We start from the raw sequence: 25,330 nt of genomic DNA, 5'->3' as shown, positions 1-25,330 counted from the left end.
AAGATATTTTATTTTATTCTGAAAGCAACCAGTTTCAGCATTTCATTTTTCTATCTTCAGGCCCCTAAATAATAAAAGAGTATATATGTAGTATATAAGGGTGTACAAAGCGCGCTTACAGAAAGTGACGGGAAATCATAGCACTGCTTAGCTTAAAAATGAAAGTGCTGGCATTCAATCAAATCTTTTTGTGTATACAGCACACTAGATTAAAACATGTGTACATATTTGTTAGTAGCATTAAACCATATCTCTGTGTACATCCAGCACAATATACTAAAATATGTGTACATCTTTGTTAGTCATAAAACTAACACCAGAGATTTACAATGGAACACACAAATACATTAAAAGATCAGCACTAGACTGTATACAATCAAGAGCTTCGTTGAAACAAAGCTTGTCCCTCTTCTTATATATATGTAAAATGTCACACAGTAAGCTATGAAGTACAACAGCATGCATATTTACAGCCTAGGCACTATCACAGAGGGCAATACAATTACATACTATTGTACTTCATAGTGACATTTTACTTTAAATGAAGATTGGCCCTCATATATACTAGGCCCTTCCTGATCTGAGATCAGCTTTGTTTCATCAGAGCTCTCGATTGTATACTGCCTAGTGCTGATCTTTTTAATGTATTTACATGTTCCCTTGTAAATCTGTCTCATTAGCCTAAGCAACTGCTTTCCAATAATCAATAATTAGTATCATCACGGCCGTGGGAATGTACATTCGGGCATCTGTGCAGTTGTATGAGTGAATGTATGTACTTTTACTAGAAAAAGCAAGAGCTCAAAAGCTGGTATGACTACTGTTTTTCTTCTACATGTCTCTATGCTTCACACACCATTCCTCAATGAGTGAGCGACTGCTTTTCCCTTATTTTACGTATTACTAAAAGTTAATAATATGAGTGACATGAATGAGGAAAACTAGAATTAAAGTAGAAAAGTGGATCTTCAAAGTTAGAGAGTCTGATATAATATGAACCTCAATGAGTGAGATCATGATTAGAGATCAGTTTCAAATGGCTCTGAGCACTATGGGACTTAACACCTGAGATCATGAATCCCCTAGACTTAGAACTACTTAAACCTAACTAACCTAAGGACATCACACACATCCCTGCCCGAGGCAGGATTCGAACCTGTGACCGTAGCAGCAGCGCGGTTCCAGGCTGAAGTGCCTAGAACCGCTCGGCCACAGCGGCCGGCTAGAGACCAGTTTGCCGAAGTTGATAAATAGTGCAGAAATGTAAATGTATCTGTGTGTTCTCAGTGCAATAACTATTACATGCTATTCAGTATAAAACAGGTCTTGGGTAACATTTGTTCATGGTTAGGAATTTGTGTTGGCTTGACACTTGCCATAGATTATGATGCTGACTAGTCATCTAGGGAAAGGCTGATGTATACACACAGTAGGTGAAAGTTATCATTAAAAGAATAAAAAGATATCAGAAGTAAATCAAATGAAATCTTGCAACATAATTAGCTGAAGTTTACAATGCTTTTCTAATCACAACAGTTATTCAAAAATACACTATCATTATTACTACTCACAACACAATGTTTATATATCAATTTTAACATCATGACTAATGTCTTACCAAATGGTCCTGCCAACCGAATAGGCCACAATGGATTAAATGGTTGCATAAGAAAAGCAATTGCTCGAACCCAGAGAGGAATGCGTCTTGAAGCTTCAGGTGGTCTTTCTGGGAAGCCCCATGGATCAGCCAGTATCAGATGCTTCACTCTGCACTTATTAAAAACATTAATGAAGCTAACTAAAACATATCTTTCATCACTTAACATATCTTTCATCAAGTATCATTTCATAAATTTATTACTGTGCAGATATAACAACAGTCATAATTATTTACAATATTAAAAGTATGTAAGTGAGTATACTATCAGTGAAAACAGCACCCAGCACACACACACACACACACACACACACACACACACACACACACACACACAAATAAGTAAGTAAGAAACATAATCTTAATAACAAAAATTTGCAGGAGAGAAACTTCACAAAACTCAAAGTTTCATAGTGGTTCAGATTCGAAACAGAGCATATGAAAAAGCAATACATTGTTCTTGGCAACTGCTACACATGCCCATGGGTTTGCACAAGTACACAAGAGGAATAGAACATTGTGTGAACAGTACACAGTAATGTAGAAGCCTCTGAAGTTAGGAAATGACTGCTACATTTGTCATTTAACTCACAGAAACCTGTTGAAATTAGTACTGTCTAATCACTTAGTTATGAAACACCATTAAGCAAAAGGAAAGTATCACTGTAGATCATTTACATTGTTAATGTCTTGATTTAGGCACTGGTATTTACCTCTGTGGGTGAGCAAGTGCATAAGATGCAGCAAGGAATCCACCCATACTGTGTCCCAAGAGTATAATTTTTTCCAGTTTCATTTCACGCCGCCATTCCTCCACAGAGCGCACAAATTGCTGTTCTGCTTCCATTGCATCTTTGCTGAATGTTGGTCTTGAACTTCGACCAAAACCTGAAGTGAAAGGATTTTAATTAAAAAAGCAGTGATAACACACTGTACTGGTTTGATGTGTTAATATTACTAAGAGATTTACAAATAAAACCTGCCATAATGGCCAAACAACTTGCTCTTTCGATCATTTTCAACACAGTAAATGTTTCACAATTATTTTCTCTCCAAAAATTATAGTAACAAAATGTTTGGGATTTTAAAAACAATTCAAACATGTTGTTAAACAGTATCTTTTTTATGTCATAAAAATGTAATATACTGATGCCAATTTTTAACACACTGGGGCTCATGATATTCTTTGTAAAAGACAGGCCTCATATTTTATTTCTCAGCCAAACCATTTTTGACTGGAAAGGCACCATTCATGAATATTTATTAAACTTTATATTAGGCCATCTATCTTATTATCAGTAATGATAGGGACAGAGATTAACAAAGAAATAACAAGAAACAAAAACAAAACAATCTTTCAACAAATATTCTCCCACAGATAGGATGAAAAGTTATGCATATGACAGATCAAAAGATTCAACTATCGTTCAAGTACACAAAATAAAATAATTGTGTATGATGAATATAGTAATATGTTTCAAAAGTAACTGCATGGTAACATTCATTTTATTTTGTTAAACATGAATAAATTGTCTTTTAAACTAACTAAAACTACTGATTAAGTATTCTTCTTCTGCATCCTCCAAGAGTCTCTACAATCATTGCTTCCTCTCTTCAGCAAACCTCTCCATCTTCATGTATGAAGAACATCCCATGACAGTTAAAACATTTTTAAATAAGATATTCATGGTCATTCACTTGTTTCCTTTCCTATGACCCCGGATTCAAAAATGTTTTGTAAAAAAATATCACCTTCAATTAAGTGGCAAGAGAGTTTTACTTTGCATTGGCGTACAACTAACAATACTTCTCTCTCTTATCTCTTACACACACACACACACACACACACACACACACACACACACACACACAAAATGACCATTGTCTTTGGGCACTAACACCCAACTGTGACTGCGTCCGACATGGGCAGCAATCTAGCTGGGGTGGGTAGTGAAGGTAAGGAAGAGGTGTGGGGCTGGAAGGAAAATGAATAGCAGGAAACAGGTGGGGAAAGATGCTAGAGATGGGAGTGTGCAGGGGTGTGGTGGGGACAGCATAGGGTTGTTAGATGCAACATTGGGAGGCTCCACATGGGGAAGGGGAGGGGATTTAAAGGGAGAAGAGGAAAGAAGGGAAGAGGAAACGACTATGTACATGTGTTGGTGGGCAGAAGACGTGTAGCACTGGAGTGGGAGCAGGGACCCCACAGTGGTTTTCTATCGCACACCCAACTTACGCAACATCATTGTCCATCGCTACTCCATCCCTGCTCCCTAACCACTTGGCTCATAGCCTGCAACAGACCTAAAAGCAAGACCTATCCCATCCATCCTCCCACTACAACCTTCCCCAGTCCCGTCACTGTCACCTCTATCCCATCAAAGGTAAGGTCACCTGTGAATGTACATATGTGATCCACCAATTTAGCTGCAGCCACTGTGCTGCATTCTACTTGGGCATGACAACCAACAAGCTGTCTGGCCATACAAATGGCCACAACCTAACTATGGCCAAGATGCAGCTGGACCAGTCTGTTGCTGCCAAGACAATGTGCTTCCTTTTAATGACAGCTTCACAGCCTGTACTAACTGAATTCTTCTGACCAACATCAGCTTTTCTGAAATGCACAAGTAGGAACTCTCCTTACAACATATCCTTCATCCCCATAATTGGTTTCAGTTCTTTTCCTTTCATTGCTGTTACCCCCTCTCCTCAATGAACATACAAAATAAGTAAAATGATAGAGGGCACTGTTCACACACTCTCCTTCTGTTTTTGGCTTCTTTCCTGCTATCATTATCATCTAATTCAGTACTTTGACTTTCGTATATACTCAAACTCAGTCGCCTGTCCTTCCAGTCAAGCCCTACTTTGAGCAAAACTTTTTGAAGTGTTAACAGAGTAATAGTAATAATAAAATTAATAATAAAGAAAGTAATAGAAAATAAAAGCAATAGTTTCAGGTAGTAGTTTAATAAAAATCAGAGAGGGGGATGAATGCAGACTGCTGAAAAAGGAAGCAAAATACATTATGGCAAAAAGAAGAAAAAAAGAATGGGCAGAATAATTCATGAAAATGACAGAACAGAGCTGTGATGGAAAAATCAACATGTTGCACAGAATGTGAAAAAGGAAGAGGCACGTTACAACAGATATCCCAAGTATGATAAATAAAGCAAGCAAGGAAGTGGAGAAAGTAGATGGAATAAAACAACTGCAGTGGAAACATTTCAGGTAACTCACCCAAACCCAAGACAGAACTAAATAGAAGGAATGAAAAGAAGATGAGTCAGAAGGGAACATAAGTATTCACATAATTAACACAAGAAGTAGTACAATGGGTGTTAAGAAAAATTAATGGAGGAAAGGAAGTGAGAATTGAGATGAAGGCAGGAGGTAAGTAGGAAAGCTGTATCACAATCATGGAGGAAATGTGGAAGGAGATACACACACTTGTAGACTGAAAGGAGGACATTGTTACACCTATTTCGAAGAAAGTATTATAAAAAAAAAGTGGGATCATGCCACTTGAGGTCTTAGAAATAAGAACATGGAGCAAGGAAGAAAAGGAAGTACGAGAAGAACAATAAGATTTCAGATTTTGTAGGCTGAACAAGTGCCGAGTATAGATAGAACATGGTGATGACTTTCCTTGACAGAGGAAATGCATGTGATAGGGTATGCAGAAGGTATGGGAAGCTTTCCAGAATAGGTGTTGATAAACACACCGAATGGATGGTAAGAAAAAAGATGCATGAAGACAACTGAAGATCGAAGATGTGTAAAGGTTGGAGAGAACAGACTGTATGGAACAGAGACAAAGACTACAAGAAGGAATTGTTCTCTCACCATTGCTTTTCATCAAAGTGTCACGACATAATGGCAGAAAATACTGTTAAAGAAAATAAGGAGCTATGCTAGTCGCAGAGAGAAGGTGCAGGGAGAACTGGAAGTCCAACAGCAGTTAGACACAGAGAAGGAAGAAATTAAAGATTGTCTAATGAATTTTAGCATAAAAGAGAGGGGAAGTTTTGATCACAAGAAATGAGATAAAGTGTATTAATGCAGAGGGCAGAATTGAAGAAAGTGAAAAGTTTTAAATATTTTGTCAGTGCAACAGATCAGAGAGGACAATGACACAGAATGTAATGAATGACAGTCGAAAGTTCAAACCTTCTACAAGTCCACCAGAAGCTTGGTATCGAGCAAGGGATTGTACCCTAAAAAGACAATAGTGATATGCTACACATACCGCACACTAATACTGATGAATGTAGTTGGGAGATGGGTAATCAAGGAAAGAGACAAGAGTAAAATACACTAAACATAATGCAATACCTGAGGAGCAGCATAAGAGAGACACACAGTGATAGGGTAAGAAACATGGCAGTCAGAGGGACATAAAAAGTGAAACCCTGCAGGAAAAGAGAGAGAATCGAAATAGTAAAGACAAACAAAAAGTGAATGGTCAAATGAAGAATACCAAATGTGATACATGAAATGCATGCAGAGCAGGAAAGGTCATGTGGAAAAACAAAGGATAGTAGGCTAATGGGAGTACAAGAAGCGGTGCACAAGCGAAGGGAAGACTGGATAAAAATGTGCTCTCACATATAGTGGGAAAATGCACAGCTCATGCCCAGTAAAAGGAGGACATTAGTTATCCATGTAAATAATCTACAGTTCATTACAACAGTTATAATACTTTTATTAATAAAAAAAAGTATATCAGAATTCAAAACTGATGCTGCTACCTCCTAATTCCCTATTTAAATTATCTGAAGCACTACATTTTTAGACTGTCATTCATTTTGAGAAAACATGATGTAGTGCAGCTTTACCATAATTTACCTATCTAGCACAGATAAAAATGGTTAAAACATGAAGTAAGAGCATATTTCTCTGAGTCTTACAAGAATAACAGAAGGGCAACAAACACTAAAATGAACAAAATCGGACATGAAAACTACAGAGAGATGAAAGAAACAGGTAGAAGAGATAAAGACAAGAGAGCAGATTACCATGGTTGGCTAACAATGAGAATAAAAAGGAGAAGCCAGCCACTCTGCAACACATTAAAACCTCCACCCTAAAAGCACTAGAATGGACACAGAGGGACAAAGGACATGCGCTAAAACTTAGAGCAAATAATAAAACCCACCCTCATGAATAAAACGTAAAACTAAATTGCTGTTGAGGCATTGTCACCCAACACTGAAGGTAGGATGCTAGTAAAGTTAAAGTCCGCCGCAGATAAGCTAAAACTGGGCAGTCCAGCAAGAGGTGGATGACCGTCACTTATGAGCCACAGTGACACTGAGGTGGGTCCTCGCAACAGAGGAGGTAACCACGCGTTAGCCACATACAGCCAATGCAGAGCTGGCAGAGGACAACTGATTCCCTGCGAGCGGACCGCATGGAAGACTTCCACACATTCATAGTCTCCTTAACAACACGTAGTCTGTTGTGCATACTGTTATGCCATTCCATCTCCCAAAGCCAAAAAACCCTGTGGGATAAGATAGAACGCAAGTCAGTTTCAGAGAAGCTTATCTCCAGAAGCAGTTTCCGCGTAGCCTGTTTGCCCAGCATGTCAGCAAGTTCGTTGCCTGGGATTCCGACATGTCCTGGGTCCACACATCACCACTGAACGACGGGACCATTCCAGGGCTTAGATGGACTCCTGAAGGAATGCTACCAAAGGATGGCGAGGGTAGCACTGGTCCATAGCTTGTAGGCTGCTCAAGGAGTCAGTACACAGGAGAAATTACTCAAAAGGGCATGAGTGGATGTGCCCAAGAGCATGAGATATGGCCGCCAGCTCTGCAGTGAAAACACTGCAGCCATCTGGCAAGGAGTGCTGTTCAATATGTCTTCCATGAACATATACAAAGCCTATGTGACCATCAGCCATCGAGCCATTGGTGTAAACCACTTCGTGGGCCCGGTACTTGTTGAGAATCAAGAGGAAGTGATAGCGAAGATCCGCAAGGATAATGGAGTCCTTAGGGCCATGCAAAAGCTCCAGAAGGATCTGTGGCCTAGGTGTACAACGTGGAGGTGTACGTGAATGGACCTCAAGGAGAGGTGGTAATGGGAAGGACTCCAGTTCACACAGAAGGGACCGGACGTGAACCGCAGTCATAAGCCTGACCTGGGCCACTGATGCGGGAGATGAACCACTGTGGTTGGGAAAAGGAGACGGTAATTCGGATGCGCACGAGAACTATGAACATGTACAATGTAACTGGCAAGCATCTGTGCATGGCTAACCTTCGATGGAGGGACTCAGGCCTCCACCAGGACACTGGTCACCAGGTTCGTTCGACTCGTTCTAAAAGCACCCATTGCTAGGCGAACGCCGCAGTGGTGCACTGGGTCAAGTAAATCCAATGCTGAGGGCACTGCTGAATCATAAACCAGATTCCCATAGTCAAGGCGGGATTGAACAAGGGCTCTGTTGAGCTGCAGCAGCGTAGAGCGATATGCACCCCAGTTGGTGTTGCTCACGCAGCGGAGGGCATTGAGGTGCTGCCAGCACTTTCGGTTAAGCCGATGAATATGAGGTAGCCAAGTCAATTATACACTGAAAACCAGTCCTAATAATCAAAATGTCTCCGCTACAGTGAGTGGATTGTCATTAAGGTGAAGTTCTGGTTCTGGATGAATGGTGCGATGCCGACACAAATGCATGACACATGACTTCACGGCTGAAAACTGGAAACTGTGGGCTAGGGCCCAAGATTGTGCCTTGTGAATGGCTCACATAGGCACCGCTCAGCAACACCAGTACCAGAGGAGGAGTACGAAATGCAGAAGTCATCCACATATACAGAAGGTGAGACCGACGGCCCTACAGCTGCTGCTAGACCGTTAATTGCCACTTAAAATAGACAGACACTCAATACGGAGCCCTGCGGAACGCCATACTCCTGAATTCGGGGGGAACTATGGGAGGCACCAACTTGGACACTGAAAGTATGGAGCACAGGAAGTTTTAGACAAAAATCGGGAGCGGGCCCTGGAGACCCCACTCATACAATGTGGAAAGGATATGATGTCGCCAGGTTGTGTCGTATGATTTACGTACGTCAAAAAAGATGGCAACCAGATGTTGGCATCTGGAAAAGGCTGTTTGGATGGCAGACTCGAGGGACATAAGATTATCAGTGCTGGAGTGACCCTGGCAGAAGCCGCCCTGACATGGTGCCAGTAGGCCACGTGACTCCAGGACACAACCCAACCACCGGCACACCGTATGTTCCAGAAGCTTACAAAGAAAGCTGGTGAGGCTGATGGGCCAGTAACTATCCACATCAAGTGAGTTTTGACCGGGTTTGAGCACTGGAATTATGGTGCTCTCCTGCCATTGCGATGGAAAGACACCATCACACCAGATCCAGTTGAAGATGACGAGGGGATGTTGGACTGTGGATCCAATCCAGCTCAGGAGCTGTGTGGGGGCAATGTGCAAGGGCGCTAAGGAGCTCCCAATATGTAAATGGGCATTATAGGGTTCACTACGGCATGTAGTGAACAAGAGGACTTTACCTTCCATCCACCGTTTGAGGGTGTGAAAGGCTGGGGGTTAGTTATCTGACGCAGAGGCTCGAGCATAGTCCTCAGCAAAGCTCTCAGCAACTGCATCTGCGTTGGAAGATAACACGCGATTGATGTTAATGCCAGGGGCACTTGTTGGGGTCTGGTTTCCCAAAAAGACATCTGATCTTCGTCCAGACTTGGGAAGGTGACGTATTGCACCCAATGGTCGACACATACCTCTCCCAACACTCATTTCCATCATTTTATAAGCTGGCGAAGGCAGGCACGGAGCTGCTTAAAGGCTAATAGGTGCTCTAGGGAAGGGTGCTGCTTACGTCGCTGTAGAGCTCGCCGATGCTCTTTAATTGTCTCAGTGATTTCCGGTGGCCACCAAGGGACTGTCTTTCGCTAGGGGCACTCTAAAGAACGAGGGATCGTGTTTTTCGCCACAGAGACGATTGTTGTAGTGACCTACTCAATGACAACATTGATGGCACCATGTGGGGGATATTCAGCATTGACAGCAGAGGTGAAGGCTTCCCAATCTCCCTTGTTTAAATCCCATCTGGGTACGCGCCCATGGGCATGACGCCAGGGGAATGACAGAAAGATGGGGAAGTGGTCACTACCACATAGGTTGTCATGTGTTCTCCAGTGGATAGACAGGAGAAGGCCAGGACTGCAAACCGAGAAATCAAAGGCCGGATATGTGCCATGTGCCACAATGAAATGTGTGGGGACACCTGTATTTAAGAGGCATGAGTATAGAGGGAATGGGCACTACAAATGTAGTGTGTGGACAGTAAGTTGGAAGTGTGGATCTCACCGGGAGCATGCCAGAGATAAGTCACTGCAGTAGCACCATCATCCGTGTCCTCGATGGATAGTGCATCTGCCATGTAAACAGGAGATCCCAGGTTCAAGTACTGGTCAGGGCACACATTGTCAACTGTCCATATTGATATTAACAATGCCTGTAAGCACCTAATGGTCTGGATTTCATTGTTAATTACAAAATGGTAGTTCGAGCAAGATGCACGGGACATTAATTTGTAAAGTCATTATCAAAGTCAATATTTCTAGATCCACATTGTCAAGAGCATGCCCAGAATACCACACATCAGGCACTACCTCTCACCACACACAACAAACTGGCTGACAGCTTTCACTGAGAGCAGCGGCATTTGTGTGCAGTTGGCAGTGCTAACAGACAATGCTAATGTGAAATAATCGCACAAATCAATGTGGGACGTACAACAAACATATCCTTTAGGACAGTGCAATGAAATTTAGCATATGTAGGCAGTGGCAGCAGGTGACCAATGTGAGTGCCATTGCTAGCAGCACGAAATCACTTGCTGAATCTCTCCTGGGCTTGTGACCATATCGGTTGGATCCTAGATGATTGGAAAACTGTGGGCTGATCAGATTAGTCCCAATTTCAGTTGGTATGAGCTGATGGTAGGAATCGAGTGGGGTGCAGATCCCATAAAGCCATGGACTCAAGCTGTCAATAAGGCACAGTGCAAGCTGGCTGCACCTCCATAATGGTGTGGGCTGTGTTTAAATGGAATGGACTGAGTCCTCTGGTCCAATTAAACTTATCACTGGCTGAAAATTGTCACGTTTGGTTACTTGGAGCCAATTTGCAGTCATTCGTGTACTTGACATTCCCAAACATCTCATCAGGCTACAATTGTTTGCAACTGGTTTGAAGAACGTTCTGGACAACTCAACTAAACGATATGGGCACCCACATCCCCTGACATGAATCCCATCAAACATTTATGGGACATAACGAAGTACGCATGAGGTCAGTTTATGCACAAAATCTGCACCAGCAACACTTTCACAATTACGGAAAGTTACAGAGGCAGCATGGCTCAATATTTCTGCAGGGGACTTCCAACAACTTTTTGAGTCAATGCCATGTAGAGTTGCTACACTATACCAAGCAAAACTAGGTTTCCTGAATGAAAATTTCACTCTGCAGCGGAGTGAGTGCTGATTTGAAACTTCATGACAGATTAAAACTGTGTGCTGGACTGAGACTCGAACTCAGGACCTTTGCCTTTCGCGGGCAAGTGCTCTACCAACTGAATTACCCAAGCACAACTCATAACCCGTACACAATTTTAATCCACCAGGAGGTTTCAAATCAGCACACTCTCCACTGCAAAGTGAAAATTTCATTCTGGAAATATCCTCCAGGCTGTGGCACAGCCATGTCTCTGCAATATCCTTTCTTCCAGGAGTGCTAGTTCTGCAAGTTTCGCAGGAGAGCTTCTGTGAAGTTTGTAAGGTAGAAGACTAGGTACTAGCGAAAGTGAAGCTGTGAGGACAGGTCACAAATCATGCTTTGATAGCTCAGTTGGTAGAGCACTTGCCTGTGAAAGGCAAAGGTCCCGAGTTCAAGTCTCGGATTGACGCACAGTTTTAATCCACCAGGAAGTTTCAAAAATAGGTTTGACACGATACTGGGATGTATCCCATTACTTTTGTCACCTCACTGTGTGTGCCAGTGTGCCAGTGTCTACTGGCACATTTTATGTAACAAAGTTTATCGTAAATAATATCTACGAAGCTTAACTAGCTAAATGAACTAGTCTAACTAGAATTATGTTTTGATTTTTTCATTTTTTTAAAACTATTACACAGCAGTTCTACACATCGTCAAAAGTAGTAATAACACTAACCCAGAAGATCAATTGCATATACAGGTCTTTTGCTGGCCAATGAATCATAATTAAGACACCACAAAGCAACACCTGCTGCGAGACCATGAAGTAATACAATTGGTGTTCGTGGAGATTCTTCATTAAGAGAAACGGTCCATACTTTGTCTGATGTCCCGACAACAGCTCCTATATCGACATACCATCCACGATATTTTGTTTTTAAACCTGTAACAATAACATAATTTTAAAATCTGAGACCAATAATAAAAAGTTCTTCTACATAACATAACAGCAATTGGAGAGCACTGACTTTATTTATGGCGAAGCAAAGTTTGCAGCACCAGCCGTTGGCTTTGATCCATGACGTAGCTGTGTTGTGTAACATCATTGTGATCATGTTTGCAAATGGCATGTTGGAGTAAGTACTGGTATACTTTAATGAGGGATGTTTATGTTTCTAAACTGATTGTGACTGATGATGATGTGGCACTGGACTTAGTGTCGAGGGTACCCTGTGCTCAGGAAGTCTGTTTCTGCTTGCTTGGTAGTGAATAATTTTAATGTCATTAGTTATTGGCCACTGATTTGTTTTTGGAATTGCTAGTTCATCATGTTATTAAAGGTTCACGGTTAGAATTTTTTTTTATTTTTTAGCTTGGTACTAGGCACGGCTCTTACTAGTGATTTATTAGTTGCTGCTATAGATGATGCTACTATTAAACTTCTCTGGTTAAATGGTATTACGGTTGAATGTATGACATGTTGGCAGTGTGGGACATTGTATTGGGGTCAAGTATTAGCTGTTTAGTTGTTGGGTGGTGGTGGTGGTGCTTTTTTTTTTTTTTTTTTTTTTTTTTTTTTTTTTTTTTTTTTTTTTTTTTTTTTTTTTTTTTTTGGGGGGGGGGGGGCGGGCTCTGTTTATGTACATAATTTTCTTTGGGGTGTGGCTATAGAAATTTATGTTGGAGTAGTTTTTGTGACTTTGTATTTCAGGTTGGTACCTGCAGTTCACATTTAGTAGTTTATAACGGTGGGTATCGTGGAGTATGGTGGTGCTATTTTGGTCTGGTACGATTTTGATAACAGTTACATTAGTTTGGCTCATGGGTATCACAAGCTTTTTCCAAGCTATATAGGTCAAGTGAAATTTCCAGTACCCCTTTTTAATGGTTTTTTAATTGTGATTCTGCTGAGGGCTGAGGTTTCCATTGGTTGAATTTTGCATTAGTATTTGATTTTGTATGTCTTTATGATTCTGATTGTCCCCACCCAAAACACACAATTCCTACACTTATTCCATTAGTTTCATGTTAGTTCTGACATTACTTTTTTGTTTTGTTTGTGTGTATTCACATGTGTAATGTGTGACATGACGGTCGCCATATTGTATAAATTTTAAATAGGGGTATCTACCATCTTGATGACATCATGGGTCAAAGTTGATGTCTGGTACTGCAATCTTCAGTATTCTCTAATTTATAAATGTCTTCTTTAAACAGAAAAAAAGTTCAATTGCATTTAGAAAATCAATAGATCTCAATTACATTGTACACTTACATGTCATTATTTTCTTTTCAATTGTCCGAAGAGTATCTGTTGAAACTGGACACCATTGCAACCATTCCCACAATTGGCTGAAAGAAAACATTATCAAAGATGTTAAAGTTTTGAAAGCACCATTCTGTTTTTACTTCAAACACCAATTGTTTTTAATAAATCAGAACACTAGCATTACTCAAAGATAAATAAAAATTGCCACTTTCTACTGGAAACAGTAATGTAGAGTGCTACAGAGTTCTGTAATACAGAGGATTATGTCTTCACCAAGGAAGATATAAAGAACATTTATACTGTTCTACTACAGAGTGCAGCTGCACATCACATACATACACTCTGTCAGATGTTCCATGATTACCATCAGCTAAACACACTCTTAGAAAGTGCTTAGAAATTATGACATCTACATCAGTAGCAAAATAAAGGAAGATTCAGGTTTTACAGCCCATCAACACAAGTTCAGATTGGACAAAGAAGTGGAAGGAAATCTTAGTGTTTGCTTTATGGGCATCTTCGGTGCAGCAACTCCAACTGATTACTGTTAGGTATTTTTGTGGCACTCCTATGCTGACTAAAATTTGACGTATATAATCTGTTCTGCTCTGCTATGAATTTTTTTTGGAGTCTTAAATTACAGTAAACTTGGTAAGTATCCCACAAAGATTATGCACCACTTAATATTTGGTCAAACAAAATTCATTGAGAAATAACCTTCATAAATGACAGACATTGTTACAGTGAATTTCACATAACCCAATTTGGCAAAACCAAAGAATTCAGTAGCACCTGTTAACTTGGACCTGTGACATCAACATGGCAGACCCCCACTTCAGGCTTATTCAATATGGCAACCATGACATCACCCATCACAGACGCAAAAATATACATAAAAAATTTAAAAAATTGCAGGAATAACATGAAACTAAGGAGACAGTCATGGGGTTTTGGGAGGCGAACAAAATAAATGTGTATGATGATTCTAATAATTAAGGCGCACTGAAAAAAATACTAATGCAAAAATCAAGCACACAAAATCCTGTCATAAAACCAAAAATTTTGAATTCATGAAGCATCTATTAACAAATCTGTCACAGTTGCAATAAATGTATTTGACAACTAGTTTCAAATGAACTGGTTCATTCTGAAGTTGGCCTACTGTGGCTGCACTGAAGGTGCCTGACCTTAATAACAAACATCAAAATGGCAATAAATGCTCTACAAAATGTTCACAGATGATTGTCACAATCAACGTGGACTACTTGGCAAGTCAGAATCAGACTTTATCATGCACAGTCATCTGTGAACATTTTATAAAGCATGTATTGCCATTTTGATGTTTGTTATTAAGATCAGGCACTTTCAGTGCAGCTTCAACAAGTCAGGCTTGATACTAGTTGCCAACTATATGTACTGCAACTATAACAGATCTGCTGATAAACACTCTATGAAATATTAACCCTTAACTATAGCCGTGGGTCCAATCACTGTACCCAGGTTGAATTTTCGAAGTGGCATGCAAGACAGTCCTCCTCCCCCCCTCCCCAGCACCAACCTTTAGTGCTTTGGAGTGCACATTGTGAGATGGATGCATTTCATTTGCTACTCCGATGGTACATATTGGCTTTCGCGAGTGTCCAATGGACTCATGACTATAGATACGTAACTTTTTTTATTTTTGTTGATCTATTTACTTTTGTTTCTTGTTTCAATTTATCATGATGGCAAATTGTAAACGTGTATGTGGTAATGAGGATGACATAATAGAAAAGTGGCTGAATGAAGAATTAGAAACCAATGATGAAGAAATTAATGAAAACTCCTTACCTTCTTGTAATGCTGAAACATATTCAGACAATGAGTTCTCAGACAATTACGAGGGCACCGTTATAGACAGCGACCGTGACATGAGCTCTGAAATATCTGACGCGGAAGTTCTGAAGACAATAGGGTGAGTGAACAACCACATTGCAACTGGGTATTTTTACAGGGAAAATTGGTATAGGTGGGCTAAGGCAACAACAGCATGAAATACTCAAGTCAGAAGCCATAATACTATGAGATTGCCATCTACTATATCTCAATCAAGACCTGTTGAGCCATACCATCCAAATGAAGCACTCAGTTTACTGTTTGATAGTGATACGAACAACAAAATACTGATGTGAATTTTAAAATTTTCCAGGCGAATTGACTGTTCAACAAAATACTGTTTTGGACCAATAAAAAATTAGAAACTTTGATGCTGAGTTACAAATCTCCTGATCATACAGAACTGAGGGAAGAACTGGACCGTTTCTTAAGTCTGTTGATGAATTCTACTGTGCTCATATCAAATCATGATGCTATTGTATCACTCTTTGTGACAGATGGAATTGGAAGAGTGTTTTCCAACAAAGCATGTCTTCTTTATGATTTTATATAGTTCTAATATGCCTCCGCTTCAACAATCCTGAATATATAGAAAAAGCACAAAAAAATCGACCCACAATGTATCACTACAGAAATAATAAACTTAGTCAATAAGAATTCTCAAGCATTTACTCAGTTGCTACTAGTGGAACAACTGACGAGATGACGTTAAGTTTCCGTGGGCAGCGTTACTTCAAAATACGCATTCCCAGCAAACCGAATAAATATGGTCATTTTCTATGATAAAAATACTGATGGGCTCACTTTGACAGATGAAGAGGATAAAGTACCAATACCAGTACAAGTCTGTTTACAATTAAGCCAACCAATTCTAAACACCAATCATAACATTATGACTGACAGCTGGTACACCTCATTGGAATGTCAATACTATGTGAACAAAAGGCATTATAGTGGTAGGGATGATGAAAACCAAAAAGGAAATTCCTGAAGAATTTTTGCCACATAAGGATCGTTCAATTGGATCTTCACTCTTCGGATTCACAAAAGAAGCAAAAATTGTCAAATATGTACCAAAAAAATAAGAGCATCATACTTGTGTCTTTGATGCAGCACGACAACACAAGTCTGAAATCATTCTGCACCATAACGCCACAAAAGGTGGCATCAACGCTGTTGACCAGATGTGCTCTGTATATTCAAGCACTCACAGAACACATCGTTGGTCTATGCCTTTTCTGTATACACCGTTGGATATGAGTGCATTGAATGCTTACATCATTCAATAGTCATGAAAGAGCTGAAATGACAGAGATGATGTTCTTGAAAGGCATTGCTAAGGCTTTATGTGATCTACATATAAAATTGAGATGCTATAATCAGAGACTGTCCGCACAACTTCAAATAAGCATTGCCACAACTATCACAATTCCACTGGCAGGGAAGGGAACTTCTTGGGAGACTCTAAAACTGGATAAGAACAAAATGAAGCGATGCTCATTCCATTTGCCTGGAAAGAGTGCGAAGACTGTCTACTTATATAGACTAAGTGTAGATGAAGTGTAAGCAGCCCGTATGCGTGACTTGTGGAAATACTGCATGCAATTAATGCCTGTAATTGGGCAAGTGGTACATTTTTTTTTTAGAAACATGCTACAATTTTTTGTTAATTTTGTGATACAACATACTTTCATTAATTAGGAGACAAAATATTGGTTTAGTTAACTTGTTTATTTTGTATTTTCTTTATGTTTCTGTACATCACACATTTTCAGCCTACGAAAACTGATTTTGTAAGTGTCATTTAGACAAAGAATTGCAGACTCCTACTGTTGATTTTAATGGGTCAACGGAAGCGTCCAATTCCATCCATCGGCTTTGACCCATGACGTAATCCTGCTGTGGCGTGACGTTACAACGATAGATGTCGTTTTGATGCAGTCGGCGGTGCTCTGTTGGTGTGTTTATGGGTTGTGTGTTATGTGGTGTATTGGGTTTAGTTTGCAAGTGTGGCGTGTTTATAGGTGTCATTTTGATGCGGTCGGTGGTGCTCTCTGGTGGCATTTTTATGGGTGGTGTGTTATGTGGTGTATTGGGTTCAGTTGCGTGTTAGTCCTTGACGTGTGTGGTATTGCTGTTGACTGTGCTTTTACAGGAATAGTTTTCAGTGAGTTATCGATTTAGTTTTTGTTGTGTCTAAGTTACTGTAGTGTTGTTTGCTGTTTGTCATGTGTGAATTTTTTTACATTACTTTGTTTATGCCTTTGTTAGGTAGGGATATGACTGACAAATTGAACAGTAGGACTTTGTGTGTGCAGATGGAGGACAGTGCTTTGTCCCTCATCGAGTTCCTCTAGCTTTTTGAGCTGTTGGCCAAATGGGTGAAGTGCTCTGTCTGTCGGGAGGAAATGCGATGGACGAAAGTTCTGGCGCCTCAGACCAGGGACGGCTTCATGTGGAGCTGCCATAGGGATAATCTATGGTGTTCTATAGCGTGAGGTTCCTGGTACGAGAAGTCTAGTTTGGACACGCAAGAAATTGTGTTAATGACTTATCATTTTTGCTATAGATCCTCTCACAGTTTCTGTGCGCATGAGATTCATGTGAATGAGAGGACTGTGCTTGATTGGTTTTCATTTTGTCGTGAGGTGTATTCAGCGTATATTAAGCACAGGAGTAAGTTGAGTGGGCCTGGGGTGGTGGTGGTTGACAAGTCGCAGTTTGGGAAGAAGCAGTATGGGAGGGGTAAGTCTTTGGTTGGTGTATGGGTGTGGGGGGCTGTTTTATCAGGAGGGGGGGGGGGGGGGAAACGGTTCAGAATGTGTATTTAGGGTTTTGGAGGGACGGACAAAAAGGGAATTAGTGGGATTAATTGAGGATTTCATAGAAAAGGGGCGTACCACAGTTTCAGATGCATTTTCATCTTATAGGTAGTTTAGTAGTTAAACATGCCGTTGAGTTTAAAAATGATGAGACCGGAGCCTGTACGAATACCACGGGAGGGTTTGGGGGGGCCGTTAAGTCAGTTATTGGAAGGGGGAAGAGGCGCTCTTCTAATCTTCAGTCTCATTTAGATGAGTACAGTTGCGGAAGAGTGTCCCTGAGGGCTATTGTATTTTTAAGTTTTTTTTAAATGTCAGTTAGTACGATGTATCCGAAGGTTGTTGGTTAGGGAGGTGTCGTGGGAGGGGGGGGGGGGGTTAGTTGTTGGCGAGTTTTTTGGAGGTAGGCAGGTGGTAGTTGTTTCGTGATTTTGTTGTGGAATATCTCTTTTGTTGCTGTTGTTGAGTTGTAGTGTGTGATTGAGAGTTTTTTGGTTTTTATTATTTATGGGTGTTTGATTTTTTTGGGGGGGGGGGGTTGGCTTTTTTTTGTTGTGGTTTTTTTTTTCTTTCCTTGAGTGGGTTTGTGTATGTGAGATTGTGGTGTCTGACCTAGAGTGCAGTGTCGGAACTTTTTTGTGGTGGTGTTTTTCTTTTCGGTGTTTTTTTTTTTTGTGGGGTATTTGTGAGTTGTTTGGTTGTTGGTATAGGTGATTTGGTATCGTGAGTTGCTGTTGACCTATATAGGTCAAGGGAAGTGTTCGATTCCAATTTGGTTTTTCTAGGTGTTTTTTTGTGGTAGCAATAATTGTGGCAGTGGTGAAAGTTTTGGAGTTTTATAATGTGGTATCAATAGTTGCTGTTGAGATATATAGGTAAAGGGAAGTGACAGATTCCAGAGGATATGATGTGTAGTGGTATTTGGTAAGGTTGTGGGGTCATTTTATTTTGTCGTTTTGTGTCGTTTCGTACAGTGGCGTGTGTTTATATTTAGTTTCTTCCCACCCAAAAACCCCCAATTTCGCACGGTTGTCCCATTAGTTTCATTATATTTTTTGAGGAAGATGTGTGTGATGATTTTTCGATCTGTTTTCAAGTTTGTTGTCATGTTTACATAATGACATCATAGGCACGATATGGGAGTTGTGAATGGTCGTTTCTGCCATATTGGTGACATCATGGGTCAAAGCAGACGGGTGGAATCGGACACTTCCGTATTCCCATTTTGATAAATGTGTGCTATAAAATACTAACTTAAATATCCTGAAAAATCCCCATATACACGGTTCCAATGGACCCACGATTATAGAAGCGTAAGTATTTTTCACTACTATAGTTAAGGGTTAAAATGTTGCTGATACTGTGTCAACAAAATGCTGAAACTGAAAAATTCTGATATCTAACACTTCACTTGACCTATACAGCTAAAACAAAGTGCCCTGTATCCCAAGACCGAAGCTCATTCATACAACTAATACTGAAAACCTAATCTTAGCAATGTAGGTAAAACAAGTGCCACAATTCCTACTAATCACAATCCAAACTAATTACCAACAATGAAAAACACAACCCAAAAGACTGTAAAAAACAGCATTAACACCAATTTTTAAATGCAATTTCTACAGCTGCTCCACTACTGAATTGTCCCGAATAGAAAACCCTGTACATATTTGGTGAGTGAACCTCATCATTGTTATTGCTAAACATTTATGTGTATGACTTTACAGGCAACGTTGAGAGGTCGGCTGCCAGAAACGGACTAAATGCTGACCTTCTGTAGGTCTTCCTGTACTTTGTACATTCTGATAAATTCTCTGTTGAACTATATCACAATCACTATTATTCACTAATATACCCACACAGTAATAAAAGCTGAACATATGATTTAAAACTTGTCTTCAGATTACAAAAAAGTATAAGATTTAACACTAGAACTGCCAACAGGACATTTCTGTCCCTTAGCAAAATTTTGTTCCCTCTGCCAATTCTATCTGTTTTAGGTCGTCAATGAGTGTTCGTGACTTTCAGTATTTCTTAGCCTACCTCATTCTGAAATGAAGTCTTAACACCTTTCGAGAAAAAAATAATAAATACCTAGGACTGCCAATGTGACATTTTTGTCCCATTTCATACTAGGTGCCAATGAATGCTACACATGTTGGTAACCTTTATTGCATCTGTTGCTCCAATGGAGATATGAAACTTTAAGTGTGGCTTCTTTGTCAGAATAAAACATTACATAAACAAAACAAACAGGCACTGTGACAGTGTAGCTCATCACTGTTGTCTATTGATGAGCAGATGTTAGCTTTGACAAATAATACTGAAGAAGCTGAATCAGAAAAATAAGGTGTAAATGGTATTTCAACTGATTCTGATACTAAAACAATTACATGAGGGAGTTCAAATGGCTCTGGGGCAGCAATGAAAATTGTGATGAATCTTCATGCGTACATGGTAATGGAAATTTGAAGAAATAAAATGTTTCCGAAATCAAATGGTTTTGTTTTATTGATCAAAGAGAGGTGTGTACAGCACTGAGGGATGAAGTATCATTAGAAGAGCTTGATGCATTTCTTGCCATTCTCTATGAAAGGGTACCACTTAATCTCTGGTCAAGAAATGGGCAATCTATAGGTTTCTAAAATTGACACTAACTTCCGTTTGCCACACTGTCTACATCCTTCAATTGTAGTCCACTAAATTCATCATCAAATGCTTGCCACCCAGGCTCGTGTGCCACCCAGGCTCGTAATACTTTAACGATCTCTGGATCAACAACACTGTCTGCTCTTTCAGACATGCATGTAAATTTGATAATTAATTTTATGTACCATGGCTCATTTGCACAATAAATTGTAATGATGCACAACGAGTAATTTCACATTCACATCACAAATTAAACTGTAAATACGATGCCATACGGTTCATTTGTAACATTATTATGACACACAGTACAACTACCGTTTTGCAATCTTTGGCTGTACTTATCTACCCCTGCTATCCATCTATACTTCTCATTCTTCTTGCATTATTGTTTTATTTTCAATTTGGAACAGTTAATTCTTCAGGTTTTGTCGTCTTTATCTAAAGTCCCATTTGCAATGGTAGCCAGCAACATATTGTCCATTGAGTTTGTAGAGAAGAAAAGTGCTCTGATTAGTTTCAATTGAGGTGTATTTGTACAATCACAATGATATTCATATAAACTTCACCATATTGTTTACAGTTTAGTTTGGGGTTCTATATTCTTGTGTTGAGGTTTTCAACAAGATTCCATCTGACAAGGAACGTAATTGAAAACCACTACAAATTGAAAGGAAATTAAAAACTAACTTCATTAACTACTATTCCAACAAATTAGCTGAGTATTTAGTTTCAAGTAATAAAAATTCCTAATGACCACATTGTTGTTTTTGTCCTCGAGCCAAAGATGGAACAGATTCCGCTCTCAAGGGGTAGCCTATCCTCTGCAAGCCTCTTCATCTCTGGACAACTATTACATCGTACATCCAGTTGGACCTGCTTGCAGTACCAAGTCTTTGATTCCCTCCGCATTTCACACCACCACCATATCATGGCTCAAATCAGACGGGCAGTATCTAACGCTCAAGTTGTATCAAAGTCTGCATGTAGTGTCTCATTGTAGACAGTGGACTTAAGGCACGAGGGGTAATATTTTCCAAAACGTTGAAAATTAAGTAGCCAATATTGATTACAGGTAAAGATGTCAATTACAATCATTTTAGAGAACTCTGAACGGAAATATTTTCAAGAGGGGAGAGCATATACAAGACACTAAGAGAAGAACACATTCTGAATGGCAAATGGGGGGTCGTCCTTCAAACAGCGCTGGTATAACAACCGTAAAGTTTACTTACACTACAAAATCTCAAATAACGATAGATTTATCAAATAATTTCTGTTCGGTGAGACATCCTGCAGTGTGGCATTGCACGGTGGAGTATGCAGCTTAAAAATTCTCCAGTGGCGTCTAATGTAACGAAAGGCCTTCCTAAAAATAAAACTTCCCTACACAGAGCGCTTGCCAAACCAACTAGAACTGATAAGGCTCTGTCGGTCTACCTTATTTTCAAACACTCCTAAACCTTATTTCCAACGAAATTATTATTTATGATTACAGAAAATACTCAACCTGAATCGGCTTTTCACGCTCACAACCCCACCTTCAGCTGCCATTTTCAATTAGCAACTTTCTTATCAGGTGGTACTGAAATGACACTTCACGTAAACTAATACGCTGCCGGTTATTGTCAGTTCATGTTCATATTAAAGTGAGAAGGAGCCATGAGTAAAGAATGATATAACTTCGCAAAACTCCACATTACGTCATCCATTCCCAAATACAGGCCAAACAACAAAAATACTAAAAATTTTCCAAATTAATTACATGACGCCTTTCAAGGCTAACACAGTCAAAGACTAAACTACAACTGTCAATCGTTAAACTCTATTAGACAATCTTTGCTTTCTCGCTAAACCAAAGAGAATACATTAATCCAAAGACAATTTCACGCTCAGCAATTACGGTGGATTCACGTTTGAGGGAACATCACCACAGTCTAATATAACAATCGCGACACTTCGCCTCGATTTTGTTGCCTACAGCGCCAGCAGCGCCCCAAGCGGCTGGTAGGTTACACTGTGAGTTCGGCGCGATCGAGAAGGAGAATAGTGGTTGTTTATTTTGATTTTTACAATGGCTTTTACTGGCGGGAGCGTTTGTAGCGCAATAAATTGCACCAACAACAGAAAGAAGACACCAAAGCTGTCTTTTTTTAGGTTTCCTAAGGATCCTGAGAGGTATAACCATCATGTTACTAAACTGTATCGTCAGGATTCACTTGCAAACTATATGTGTATAAATGATGAATGTTTCGTTTTAGGAGCAGAAAATGGCTTGTTAATAGCAGGCGAGAAGACCTCATGAAGAAAGACCCAGTGTACCTGTATAGTAATATTAGGTTTTGTTCGCTACATTTCGAACAAAACCAGTTCATGAACGCAGACAACAACAAACTCGTGTGGAATGCAGTACCCACCCTGTTTGACATTCCAAATAAGCCACCTCAGCTGACGATGAAGAGGAAACTGCCACAAAGATTCGACAGTCAATCTAAAGCAGTAAAACAGTCCTATGACACAGAAGCAGCTGGTTCAGCTCACCATGTATCAGTGCCAGATTCGTGTGAATCGTCAACACAGACCTGCTTTGACGATGAAGTGGTTAGATTAAGTGCAGCTGTTCGTGTCTTGCAAAAGCGTGTGAAGTGTCAGAATGTGCAAATCGCTAGACTTCGAGCGAAACTATTACGGGACAAGGAAAGTGCCTACAGACAGCGACAGAAATTGTATCAGAAGGAGCAAGTGAACAAGGACAAACGAATGTTAAAGACTATAGGATCCCGATATTTAAAAAAAGATGCCCTTGACTTGTTGTTAAGCCAGATTAGCATGCCATTGAAAGAGAAACGTGCTGCAAGATGGAAAGACGAAAATAAGCTGTTTGCTCTAAATTTACTATATTACAGCACTCAGGCATACAGGTTTTTATCAGAATGTTTTATGCTTCCATCAGTGCGTACACTACAAAGGTATGTGGAAGGCATACAAATAAAATGTGGGATAAGTGACAATATATTCCATCTTTTAAAGCAAAAGGTGCAACATTTTTCTGATAATGATAAACTTGTGAATATGTCATTGGATGAAATGTCGCTAATGGCAAATTTGACATATGACAGCACTTCTGACACTGTTATTGGTTTTGAGGACTTTGGGTTTACACGCACAGCTAAAATTGCCAACAGTGTGTTGGTGATAATGATTAATGGCATTTTTTCATGTTTCAAACAACCATTGCTTTACTGTTTTTGTAAAGGAACAGTGGGAGCTATTCATTTGACTGCTATATTTTATGAAGTAGTCAAAAGACTTAAGGAAATTGGCTTGGTTGTGAAGACCTGTGTGACTGATCAGGGTTCAAATTTTGTGGACTGGAGAAAGAGACTGGGAATTACACAAGACAATCCAAGTTTGGTATATGAGGAGCAGAAGATCTATTTCTTCTATGACACCCCACATTTGTTTAAGAGCATCAGAAACAACCTATTTAGGTATGACATAATTCATACATCAAATGATGGTTTGGTTGGTACTGCTTCTTGGAAGGACATTTCTCAGCTCTATTCAAATGACTTGCACAGGAAATACAAGTTAGCTCCCAAGCTGACTAAAAAAGCTGTCGAACTGCCAGCTTTTTCAAAAATGAAAGTGGGTACTGCAGTTCGTGTGTTAAGCCATACAGTGGCAGCTGGTATTGACACACTTGTGTTTTGTGGTAGTATGCCATTATCTGCAACTGGCACTTCAGACTTTTGTCAGAAAGTTAATGACATTTTTGATATCTTTAATACATACAGTGTGAAAGGGCCTGTGCATCTAAGGAACTGTATTAGGAGTGATTCAGAGCATCTGGATGTTCTACATGTGATGAAGCCATGGATTCACTCTTGGAAATTTGTAGGCTCTGATGGAAAAGATTACTCCCTGAGGATAAAATGTGTAAAGGGGCTTCTAAGCAATATATGTGCTTTGGAAATGCTTGCTGCCGAGGTACTGACTGGAACAAAATTGTACTTATTCTCACGTAAAATTAACCAGGACACATTGGAAAACTTTTTTTCAACTATAAGGCAGAGAGGTGGTTTTTGCAGCAACCCATCTCCAAGGCAGTTTTGTGCTGCATTTAACAACTGTACACTAAGCAAACTGATAAATTCTTCTAATGTGGCAAGCAGTAATTGTGAAGGAATTGACTGGGGTCAGGCAATACTGGACATGAAATCTGCTCAAACATTAAAGGTCTCACAGTTGTTATGCAGTAGTGATACAAGTTCTGCAACAAAGCTACCAAATGTGGAAGTTCCAGCAGACCTTGGAGAACAAAACAGTATGAGATATGTCTTTGGTTACATCTTGAAGAAACTTTTTTCTTTACATAATTGTGTCAAGTGCAGGAATCTACTTGTAGACAACAGCCAGGACTTAGATGCAAATGACAAATTTTATTGCCATTTCAAAAGTTACGAAGACAATTTTGGAAGCTTGGTTATTTGCAGTGAAAATATTTGTTTTTTTTGTAGGGATTGTGAAAATCAGATGGCTTCAGTTTTTGATGAACA

The 25,330-nt window shown here is 39.8% G+C and overlaps 1 protein-coding gene across 1 annotated transcript in view; it reads right to left on the bottom strand.

The window, feature by feature from the left end:
• Positions 1–22,568, bottom strand: part of LOC124615550 ((Lyso)-N-acylphosphatidylethanolamine lipase-like) — a 53,194-nt gene extending 30,626 nt beyond the window's left edge. Inside the window, exons 1-5 of the mRNA XM_047143525.1 lie at positions 22,282–22,568; positions 13,435–13,511; positions 11,896–12,102; positions 2,371–2,545; positions 1,619–1,767 (exon numbers count right to left, since the gene is read on the bottom strand). Coding sequence (XP_046999481.1) covers positions 1,619–1,767; positions 2,371–2,545; positions 11,896–12,102; positions 13,435–13,511; positions 22,282–22,325 — 652 coding nt within the window. The 5' untranslated portion in view covers positions 22,326–22,568. The remainder of the gene's footprint in view (positions 1–1,618; positions 1,768–2,370; positions 2,546–11,895; positions 12,103–13,434; positions 13,512–22,281) is intronic.
• Between the last annotated feature and the right edge of the window lie 2,762 nt (positions 22,569–25,330).

The sequence above is a fragment of the Schistocerca americana genome, chromosome 5, assembly GCF_021461395.2.
Source record: "Schistocerca americana isolate TAMUIC-IGC-003095 chromosome 5, iqSchAmer2.1, whole genome shotgun sequence".
Taxonomy (NCBI): domain Eukaryota; kingdom Metazoa; phylum Arthropoda; class Insecta; order Orthoptera; family Acrididae; genus Schistocerca; species Schistocerca americana.
Note: the sequence above shows the minus strand (reverse complement) of the source record. Positions and strands in the feature narration are given on the sequence as shown.